General features: G+C 46.2%; 1 protein-coding gene across 6 annotated transcripts in view; it reads right to left on the bottom strand.

The window, feature by feature from the left end:
• Window positions 1-12,011, bottom strand: part of LOC137562977 (RING finger protein 24) — a 146,732-nt gene that overhangs the window by 34,245 nt on the left and 100,476 nt on the right. The window contains exon 1 of one of the 6 annotated variants that reach the window (XM_068274858.1): window positions 3,774-3,901. The exons of the other annotated variants lie outside the window; for them this stretch is intronic. Coding sequence (XP_068130959.1) covers window positions 3,774-3,826 — 53 coding nt within the window. The 5' untranslated portion in view covers window positions 3,827-3,901. Of the gene's footprint in view, window positions 1-3,773; window positions 3,902-12,011 lie in introns of those variants that run through there. 6 annotated transcript variants of the gene reach the window in all.

Below are 12,011 nucleotides of genomic sequence, written 5' to 3'. Positions count from 1 at the left end.
ATTACAAGAAAATGTATGCGTGCTCTACGCCAAGCTTAACCCTTTCAAGTCTAGCTGTGCAAATCTGGCTAAAATGGCTTATCATGAGACATGCTCATGCAGAAATGCATCTGCTTTCGCATGCCAAACTTTGCAGGGTCAAAAACCAATACCGCGAAGCGGTTGCCCTGCGGGAATTAGTTCATGCTATACAGCACTATCCAGGAGCGCCTCGGGGAGGCTTCCCATTGCCCCCATACAACCGGGGGGGCTGTGGGGCCCCAGGCTCTCTCACTGCCTAGGGACCACAGCAACACCCCGGAGGTGGAGGCTGGGTAGCGCAGACGACCCCCTCAAGCGTGGCCGGCGCCGGGGGGGGCCATCCGCACCCATCTCCCAAAAATTTAAAAACAGGCACTTACCTGAACGTCCATTGCGTTCTGCTGCTGCGCATCGACTCGGGGCACTGCATGGGAAAGGAGTGACGCATGGGTCACCCCGAGCTGTGGGGCTCAGGGCTGGCTCACACACATCACTCCAGAAGGGGGGGGAGGACAGGCACAGACAGCCCACTTATAGAGCAAGCCATCCACCACCTGCCTCCAAAGGACAGAATGCAAATATGCTCAATTACAAGAAAATGTATGCGTGCTCTACGCCAAGCTTAACCCTTTCAAGTCTAGCTGTGCAAATCTGGCTAAAATGGCTTATCATGAGACATGCTCATGCAGAAATGCATCTGCTTTCGCATGCCAAACTTTGCAGGGTCAAAAACCAATACCGCGAAGCGGTTGCCCTGCGGGAATTAGTTCATGCTATACAGCACTATCCAGGAGCGCCTCGGGGAGGCTTCCCATTGCCCCCATACAACCGGGGGGGCTGTGGGGCCCCAGGCTCTCTCACTGCCTAGGGACCACAGCAACACCCCGGAGGTGGAGGCTGGGTAGCGCAGACGACCCCCTCAAGCGTGGCCGGCGCCGGGGGGGGCCATCCGCACCCATCTCCCAAAAATTTAAAAACAGGCACTTACCTGAACGTCCATTGCGTTCTGCTGCTGCGCATCGACTCGGGGCACTGCATGGGAAAGGAGTGACGCATGGGTCACCCCGAGCTGTGGGGCTCAGGGCTGGCTCACACACATCACTCCAGAAGGGGGGGGAGGACAGGCACAGACAGCCCACTTATAGAGCAAGCCATCCACCACCTGCCTCCAAAGGACAGAATGCAAATATGCTCAATTACAAGAAAATGTATGCGTGCTCTACGCCAAGCTTAACCCTTTCAAGTCTAGCTGTGCAAATCTGGCTAAAATGGCTTATCATGAGACATGCTCATGCAGAAATGCATCTGCTTTCGCATGCCAAACTTTGCAGGGTCAAAAACCAATACCGCGAAGCGGTTGCCCTGCGGGAATTAGTTCATGCTATACAGCACTATCCAGGAGCGCCTCGGGGAGGCTTCCCATTGACCTACACACAACTAATGTCTCCTCCGATACAATCTTACAGAGCAACAGTCAGACCTACACACAACTAATGTCTCCTCCGATACAATCTTACAGAGCAACAGTCAGACCTACACACAACTAATGTCTCCTCCGATACAATCTTACAGAGCAACAGTCAGACCTACACACAGCTAATGTCTCCTCCAATACAATCTTACAGAGCAACAGTCAGACCTACACACAGCTAATGTCTCCTCCGATACAATTTTACAGAGCAACAGTCAGACCTACACACAACTAATGTCTCCTCCGATACAATCTTACAGAGCAACAGTCAGACCTACACACAACTAATGTCTCCTCCGATACAATCTTACAGAGCAACAGTCAGACCTACACACAACTAATGTCTCCTCCGATACAATCTTACAGAGCAACAGTCAGACCTACACACAGCTAATGTCTCCTCCAATACAATCTTACAGAGCAACAGTCAGACCTACACACAGCTAATGTCTCCTCCGATACAATCTTACAGAGCAACAGTCAGATCTACACACAACTAATGTCTCCTCCGATACAATCTTACAGAGCAACAGTCAGACCTACACACAGCTAATGTCTCCTCCAATACAATCTTACAGAGCAACAGTCAGACCTACACACAGCTAATGTCTCCTCCGATACAATCTTACAGAGCAACAGTCAGACCTACACACAGCTAATGTCTCCTCCGATACAATCTTACAGAGCAACAGTCAGACCTACACACAGCTAATGTCTCCTCCGATACAATCTCACAGAGCAACAGTCAGACCTACACACAACTAATGTCTCCTCCGATACAATCTTACAGAGCAACAGTCAGACCTACACACAGCTAATGTCTCCTCCAATACAATCTCACACAGCAACAGTCAGACCTACACACAGCTAATGTCTCCTCCGATACAATCTTACAGAGCAACAGTCAGACCTACACACAACTAATGTCTCCTCCGATACAATCTTACAGAGCAACAGTCAGACCTACACACAACTAATGTCTCCTCCGATACAATCTTACAGAGCAACAGTCAGACCTACACACAGCTAATGTCTCCTCCGATACAATCTCACACAGCAACAGTCAGACCTACACACAACTAATGTCTCCTCCGATACAATCTTACAGAGCAACAGTCAGACCTACACACAACTAATGTCTCCTCCGATACAATCTTACAGAGCAACAGTCAGACCTACACACAACTAATGTCTCCTCCGATACAATCTCACACAGCAACAGTCAGACCTACACACAGCTAATGTCTCCTCCAATACAATCTTACAGAGCAACAGTCAGACCTACACACAACTAATGTCTCCTCCAATACAATCTCACACAGCAACAGTCAGACCTACACACAGCTAATGTCTCCTCCAATACAATCTTACAGAGCAACAGTCAGACCTACACACAACTAATGTCTCCTCCGATACAATCTCACACAGCAACAGTCAGACCTACACACAACTAATGTCTCCTCCAATACAATCTCACACAGCAACAGTCAGACCTACACACAACTAATGTCTCCTCCAATACAATCTCACACAGCAACAGTCAGACCTACACACAGCTAATGTCTCCTCCGATACAATCTTACAGAGCAACAGTCAGACCTACACACAGCTAATGTCTCCTCCAATACAATCTTACAGAGCAACAGTCAGACCTACACACAACTAATGTCTCCTCCAATACAATCTCACACAGCAACAGTCAGACCTACACACAACTAATGTCTCCTCCAATACAATCTCACACAGCAACAGTCAGACCTACACACAACTAATGTCTCCTCCGATACAATCTCACACAGCAACAGTCAGATCTACACACAGCTAATGTCTCCTCCGATACAATCTCACACAGCAACAGTCAGACCTACACACAGCTAATGTCTCCTCCGATACAATCTCACACAGCAACAGTCAGACCTACACACAACTAATGTCTCCTCCGATACAATCTCACTCTAAATCACATTAGAATAATGTTTTAACTATAATTAAATTCAGATGCAACGTGTAATATACATTTTTTTTTAAGTTAATATAAAGTCAAATTTTAAAATTGATTTTTGCTGCGCACTTGTCTCAAGGCTGCCATGACAACAGCAAAAATAATGCACTTATTTTCTTTAAGTACCAGAAATAAATACGTAAGCTTTACAATAGCGGTCTTCTGGAATTTCCCCGTTTCCAATAAAAAAAATTGTTTGGCATGGCTCCGAAATTCCAAAGTTCCATCAGAGAATGTTTCAATTGTTAGCAGGGGGGGTGGGGGGAGAGACAAACTTACCCACTGCCATTGTATTTGTGCAGATGGATGTGTATGGGAGGAAAGAACTGCATTCTGTAGCTCTGGGAGATGTGCAGGGCGACCACTGCTGCCAGCTCTGGATACAAGGCACCCGGGCTCACAGCCAAGCTCTTATACCACAGGGGGGAGGAGGAGGAGAGATGGTCACATGCTCCCAAGGGGGGGAAAGGAATATACAGGGGGTTTTCTGCAGAAGACAGTCACAGGACAGACAGCACTGGGCGGCTGAGTGACTGGCAGGACTCTGTATAATCTGCTGGTTTCACGCTCCACCCTGAGATAATGCTCTGCAGGTGACAGCTTGCTCCTTCCCCTACAAGGTAGAAATAATCCTCCAGCATCTAAATCCTGCTAATGCTCAGATCCTCTGCTGCATGCTCCGATATGTCCCCTGAAGACTGCTGTCACTCAGGGGGATCTGAAGTCAGGCACAGACAGAGCTACGCAGACACACTGGATTTCTGTCACCTAAAGGTGGCTACTAAAACTACAACAACAAATAACATTTGTAAAGTGATTTTCTCCCAAAGGACTCAAAGCACATAAGCATGGCTCAGAGCAATAATTGGTTGATTGGTAAATCATGGTACAGAGCAAGAATTCTATAAGTCTGGAAATGCCAGGTTAAACATGTGGCTTCTTCAGTCCAATTTCTAGCGAAAAATCATTCGAGCGATCAGATAATTCTGATCAGAAGAAAAATTGTTCACTATACCATCAACTAAGCAATCTTTGCTTCTTATTTATCACAACCAACTAGAAAATACAATTTTTAATGCAGATATTTACCTAAAGAGAGGGAAGGCTCGGTCCTAATGAGCCTTCCCTCTCCTCTCCCGGTGTCCTCCGCGCTGTGCTGTCTCCCCCGTTCGCATCCGCAACGACTTCGGAAGTCTTTGGGAGTCCTCCCGAAGACAGGCGGCGCACACGCAAGTGCGTCATAGAGAGCGTGCACGTGTGCGCAGTGTAGAGCGTCCTGTCTTCGGGAGCACTCGGGCTCCCGAAGCATTTCCAAAGCCTCCCTTTGGCCGGGAGACAGCGGTATTTGACCGAAATGGTCGAATACCGCTACGGGGGAGCCAGGACAACAGCGGGCACCGGGAGAGGAGAGGGAGAGCTCTATGGGACCCAGAGCCTCCCTCTCCTTAGGCGAGTATCTGACTTTTTTTTTTTTAAACGGGTTCCCATCAGCTTTAAAGCAATCATTCCTGATCGTCTTCAGTGGCAATTTGGCTTCAGCGTAGAGCACATTATTGTTTAGAGTTGCTCATTTATAACTGAACTTCACCACTTCAGTACCAGCAGTCTCTGGCTCCTTAAAGGGAACCTGAGATTGGGGGGGTATAAGAAATGTGTAGACACCTGGGGCTTCCTTCAGGCCCATCCGGCCTGATTGCTTCTACAACACCGTCCTCCGCGTTCTGGATCCTCGGTAACAGGTTCCCGTAAGTTTTGCCAGTCGGGGCTTACTGCGCATGCGCAGTGCCGCTGCCCGTCGTGCTCCCTCGGCAGGGAGCGTTCTGCACCTGCACAGTACTACTGGGCAGGCCCCGAAAGCTCCTAGCTACGGAAGCGAGACAGGTGAGCGCGTGCAGCCGCACTGCGCATGCACCGACTGGCTGAACTTACAGGACCGGTTACCGAGGACCCAGAAGACGGAGTACAGTGGCATGGGCGCGACCAGGCCGGATGGGGCTGGAGGAAGCCTCAGGTGTGTATACATTTTTACTATCCCCCCCGTCTCTGGTACACTTTCAGGATCAGAGACTGCTGGTATAAAAAACAGGTCTCACAGATGTCGCCCCGCACAGACCCGCTGCTACCGCCACTCTCCTGTTGCTGAAGATGTTTTTTCTTTTTGCCTTGTGTTACCCTTTCTGCAGGCAAGGTAAATGCTTGGGGCCCTAGTAAACTAACAGTTGATCCATGCAAAGTCAAGAGCGTGTTACCACACAGTGATGCAATGGTGTTGGAATGCATGGAGGTCAATGCGGGATGCAGAAATTTTACATTTGTTTGCACAAAAATGATGAGGAAGTTGGGAATCTCGACAGCGACATGCATATGACACTGTGGCACACTCTGCCGTAGGGTCATATGAATAGTTATTTTGGCGTTGTGACGCAAGGGGGGTGGAGCATAACACCACAATGCTCACCACAGGTCTAAAGCCAACGGCCTTAAAGGAGACCAGAGCCCAAACCAAAATATAAAAAAAAGACATAGTATGATGACAGCAGGGTGTGAGCCCTCTCTTACCGTGCCCTTGTTTGCAACCTGTGTGCCTCTGTCCCCCCATGCTAGACCCCATTAGTGGCTCCCGACCCCAGCGCCCACTGTGCATATGCAGTATTTCCTTCCTTCTTCCCCTGTGCCCGCGGCTACGTCATGGCCAGATGGGCATGTCTAGCGATGACGCAGCCGCGAGAATAGGGGTAGAAGGAAGGAAATACTGCGCATGTGCGGCACAGTATTTCCATAGTGGACACTGGTGTCGGGAGCCGCTAACGGGGTCTAGAACGGGGGGAACATAGGCACACAGGTTGCAAACAAGGGCACAGTAAGAGAGGGCTCACACCCTCCTGACAGCATACCAGGTCTTTTTTCATATTGTGGTTTGGGCTCTGGTCTCCTTTAAAGAGGAACTCCAGTAAAAAATAAGGTAATAAAAAAGTGCTTCATTTTTACAATAAATTATGTATAAATGATTTAGTCAGTGTTTGCCCATTGTAAAATCTTTCCTCTCCCTGATTTACATTCTGACATTTATTACATGGTGACATTTTTACTGTTGGCAGGTGATGTAGCTGCTGCATGGTTTTTTGGCAGTTGGAGACTGCCCACAATGCAGCAAGGTACACAGACAGGAAACTGCCAGGAGTACGTACTCAGAATTTCTTTATGGGAGGGGTTACACCACAATATCAGCCATACAGCGCCCCCTGATGGTCTGTTTGTGAAAGGGAATAGATTTCTCATGTAAAAGTGGGGTATCAGCTACTGATTGTGATAAAGTTCAATTCTTGGTCGGAGTTTCTCTTTAAGTTATTTTTTTAAAAGTTATACAAGCTTCAATGCAAATTTAGATCCTGCAATTTGCTTCACTCAACACCATTTTCCACCTCAACGGATTCTGGCACAAAAACACTATTTCGCTCTGTTGACATGCAAACAAGCTGTGCCTGAACATAGGCCTAATTTTCCTAGGAGTGCATCGTGTAAAACAAGCTCAGCAGCCGGTCTTCTGCAAAGGCTTGTCCAGGCACTTTATTATAAGGCCGGGACTGTTTTACTGTCAGAAGTAAGAGTCTCGGTGTGATGAAAGGACGGATCTGTACTTTAGTGGATGACTCCTCAAACTGTGACTCCATATCACCCACAGGCTCATGTAGGGGCTTGTGAAAGGAGAAATGAGCCTTGTTGCATTTGCCTGGCTGTCCTGCTGATCATCTACCTCTACTTCTTTTAGTTACTTTTTTAGTTGTAGCCCCTGAACGAGCATGCAGATCACGTTTTGACAGAAGTCTGAATGCACTTACCACATGCTTGTTACAGGTGTGTGATTCAGACACTACTGGTGCATAAAAGATCAGCAGGACGGCCAGGCAATCTGCATTGTGTAAAAGGAAATAAATATGGCAGCCTCCATATCTCTCTCACTTCAACTGTCCTTTAGGGCCCATTTCCAGTAGACGCGGTGCGATGCAGCTGCATCGCCGCATCGCACCGCGGCTGTCCTAAAACACATGCAAAGCAATGGAATAGTTTCTATTGCATGCATGTTGTACAGAACGATCTGGAGCAATCTGAGAATCTGCAGCATTGGGAAATGCGGAGGTGACGCGGCCAGCAGCGGAAGTGATGCGATGTGGCTACGTAGCCGCATTCGCATCACTTTATGAATGGAAAAGGGCCCTTAGGCCTTTTTTCCACGTACAGTTGAACTGTGTGCTCAGCAAGCAGTTACCAGGCAGCAGTGAGCAGTTGTGAGAGTTTGAGAGGCATTTCACTGCCTAACAACTGTCCTTGGAAAAGAGGCCTGCAAAATTAAATTAAAAATGGTTTCATGTAGCTAAAGTGAACCATCAGACTAAAAATCTACTCAGCAGCACTGAAAAGGCTTGGTGTTTCTTTAACAGTTTCACAGCATCAGAGCTTTGTTTTTCTTACCCAAGCCTCATTTTTAGCTGCACAGAAGAAAACTGCCAGGGCATTTTCCCCTGATGATGTACAAAGCATGATGGGATTTCTGATGTTGTTGTTCTCCTTCTGCTGTTTTGGCACAATTTTTTTTTTTTTTAATTTGAGATTTGAAGCCTAGTGCGCGCAGCTGGGAGGGGTGATCAGGACACAGGACGGTTGGAACTGTGTCGCATGGTCCCTGTCACCTCATTTCAACCAAAAAGATGGCTGCCCCCATGAAATCACAAACATGTGCCTGTTCTTTTAAAGCAGGGTGGGTAAGAGATTGTATTACCTATCTATTTTAATTAACATAACTAATGTAACTTAAAACTTAATGACAGTATGTTTATTTAAGTTGAAGTTCCCCTTTGAGGGCTCTTTTCCCCTATGAAAGGCGATCCCAATCGCGTTTCAATTTCCACCATGCGATTGCGATTGAGCTACCATACTCAGTATAGTAAAGCTCAATCACATACAAAAAAGCGGCAGGACGACGATTGTGACAAAATCACATCGCAATCGGATCGCACTAATGGAAATTGCTGCTGCAGTTTCCATTAGTTTAATGTACCTTGCGAGTGGAATCAAATCGCAAGGTAGTGGAAAAAGGCCCTTAAGGATACCTTGGCGCAGTTCAAAATTTAAAAACGGGGAGCAGGCATGTGTAGGAAGCCCTCCTCATGCCCACCACTCCCCCAATTCTCCTCTATACCCCTCTAGTATGTTCTAATGTCCCCCTGAATCTACTACTGGATCGGGGGGGGGGGGGTCGGTGAGCAGTGCGCAGGCGCTGCCGGCGACATGCATCCTTGATCACGCACCCGCAAGTGCTCTGCGTATGTGCAGATCGCTCCCAGTCACAGGCGCGCAATCAAGGACGTGTGTTACCGGGCAGCCAGTATGATCACCGACCCTCCCAAACTGGAAGTAGCTTTGGGGAGCCATTAGAACATAACGGAGGGTGACGGAGGAGTCTGGGGGGGGGGGGGGGGGGAGCGTAGGGAGAGCCTCCTACACACGCCTGCTCCCTCGTTTTTAAGTTTTGAACGGCACTAAGGTATCTTTAGGGCCCATTCACACTGGGTATCGCACAACGCTAGCGATTAATGCTAGCATTTTCTCGTAGCGATTTTTTTATGTTAAATGTATATTTTTGTGCAGTGCTTTTTTTCACATTGTGATTGCTCAAAAATTGCAAAAAAGCGCTGCATACACCACGTTTGCATTTGTTGTGAATCGCTGGCGATTGCGGCAGTGAGATCACTGCCATATAGTTTACATTACACTAGAACTTAAAGCGCTAGCGATCGCTGGGGCTTAGCGGTAGTTGGCCACTAAATGCCCCAGTGTGAATGGGCCCCTAAAAGTGAAGCCACCAAAGACTAAAACAATATAAAACAAAAACAGGCAATGGAAGCAGTGGAGGTATTTAGTGTATCAGGCCCTGAGTCATGTTGTTTATACCAACCAGAAGTTCTGCTTCTGGTTACCCATGTCTGCATTATAAACATGCAATAGGGGAAAATAAACCATTTTCTGTCCGGTTACACAAACTCGCTGATGTTTCCCCACCAGCCTGAACTTCTCTTTGTGTGGTTTGGAAATCCAGCTGGCCTGAATAGCTATACTTTGCCAGCTTAAACTGTTTCACTTTTCCTTTGAAGACTTGACATTTATCAAGACACATGACACTGACAGATCTTATTTCATGATCCTCAATCTAGTAAAATAAATAAATAAGTAATCAGTGGGGGTTAATGATTCAGCCAAACCTGAAATACAACAAGACAACCTCTAATAGCAATCAGCACGATAAAGCAGTGAATAAAGGCAACGGTGCGGACAGAATAGCACTTATGTGAGCCAAATTCACTGATGTACTTTATCATGTTTTTGTTTTCTTAAAGGCAGGGCCCAGGGGTCACATTTGTCTGCTTTCGTGCATGTTTACTGCACAGAAAAACTGATTTCAACTGAGAACTCATGTCAATCAATGGTTTTGGTCAAACTTGAATGCAGATTTTGCGTGCAGAAAAAAAAACTGACATCCTGCTGCATCATTCTGCTCATTTTGTCAGTTCTCTATCAATTAGATTAGCTGCTGTGAAAAAAAAAACAAAAACACTTTTTTTCTGCACACAAACGCAACGAAAACGGCAGGGGTCACACTTGTCTTTCAGTTTTCTACACTTTTCAGAAAACTGAAAGACAACTGTGGCCCCTGCCAAAAAGTTAGGCCTGAGACACACTGTGAGCACATTCTGAGCACTTTTCTGACCATCAGCACGGTCTGAGCATTTTTTTTTTTTTAAATAAAACACTCCCATTGGCTTGCATTAAAATCGCTGTAAAATTGTCAATGGGAGAGTTTTTTTGAAAACACTCAGAAAGCGCTCACAGTGTGTCTCAGGCCTTAAGGCCCTGTTTAGACGTCAGCGTTTGTAGAACGCGTATAAATTCAAAGAAACGCAAGTTGAAATACGCATGCGTTTTTCTTGCGTTTGAATGATTTTCTATTGCGTTTTGCACACACACGTGACCCGGGAAAAAGAAAAGAATTATGGGAAACGCAGAGGGATGAGGGAAACGTACGCTAAAATGCAATAGTACGCGTTTTTGATACGCGTCCATAGACTTTCATTACGTCTGTTTCTGTGCGTGACGCACAGAACTGCGTGCAGCAATGCGGATGAGAAACGAACGAGGCCATTAGAAAACATTAGTAGCAGTTTCTATGCATAAAATCTTTCTGTATGCGTTCTGTAAAAACGGCTAGGAATGCACATAGTCTGAACAGGGCCTAAAGGTGCGTACACACATGCGACTATAGTCGTTTGAAACGATCGTTCCCCGATCCTTTCAAACGACGATCGTTTAAAAAAAAGCAGCCAACGACCATGAAGTCTAACGACGGACGAGCTAGATCGTTCAAAACGAATGATCTAGCTTGGCGGATTTTTCTCAACGACGATCGTTTGCAAAAGTAGTACATCGTTGGAAACGGTCGTTCGTACTCGGCTTGACATGCGCATTTCACTATTTCTCCATGGAACTTTTCATTTTTATGCGCAGGCGCAATAGTTACTTTTACGTGATGTAACGTTCGTTCTAACGATCTGATCGTTACACACCTTTTAAAACTAACTATACTTAGGTCGTTCTTTCATCAATTAAAAGTCTGTTCGTCGTTGACAACGAACGATCGTTGTCGCATGTGTGTACGTAGCTTAAGTCAAAAACAACAAGCAGTTTAACCACTTCAGCCCACGGGTTTTTTACCTTAAACACCTCAGGCTTTACCCCACTGAAGACCACGCCATTTTTCACAAAAAGGGCCACTGCAGCTTTAAGGCCTCACTGCAGGGCCGCACAACTCAGCACACAAGTGATTCCCATTCCCCCCCCACCAACAAATATATATTTATTTGATTTATTTCATAATATTTTTCCCTATTTTAATTTATTTTGTAATCCCCTCCCTCAGCCAGCCAATCAGTGTGATCGACTGTCATAGGTTTCAGCCCATGAGAGCCGATCATTTTTGTGCCATTCGGGGGGACAGCCGTGTCACACGACTGTCCCCTGTACAGCGTTGCCATAGATCGCAGCGCTGTACCCTGTTAAAAGACGGCGGTTTCGCCGTCTAACAGTCTCCTAGCGGTGATCTTTGTCACAGATTCTCATTCAGAACAAAAGCATTTTCCAGTGTCTGAGCTTCTCCCATTCATTCGCCAATAACTTTATAACTACTTATCACACCTAAATGAACTACAGCTTGTTTTTTTTCGTCCACAAATTAGGCTATTTGGGGGTGATACTTGTTTTCAGTAATTACTTTATTTTTTATGCATTTTATATGGAAATACAAGAAAAAAATCTATTTCTCCAATTCTATCCCCTTTAGTTTTAAAATAAACTATCGATAAAACCCACCTATCTTATTTGCTTAGTTGTCCCGGCTATCACAACATTTAAATTATGTTCCTAGTTTATTGTATGATGACCATATATTATTTGGAGATAAAGGTGTAT

This window comes from Hyperolius riggenbachi, chromosome 1, assembly GCF_040937935.1.
Source record: "Hyperolius riggenbachi isolate aHypRig1 chromosome 1, aHypRig1.pri, whole genome shotgun sequence".
Classification (NCBI taxonomy): domain Eukaryota; kingdom Metazoa; phylum Chordata; class Amphibia; order Anura; family Hyperoliidae; genus Hyperolius; species Hyperolius riggenbachi.
The sequence above is the reverse complement of the archived record's forward strand: the minus strand, read 5'-3'. Positions and strand labels throughout refer to the sequence as shown.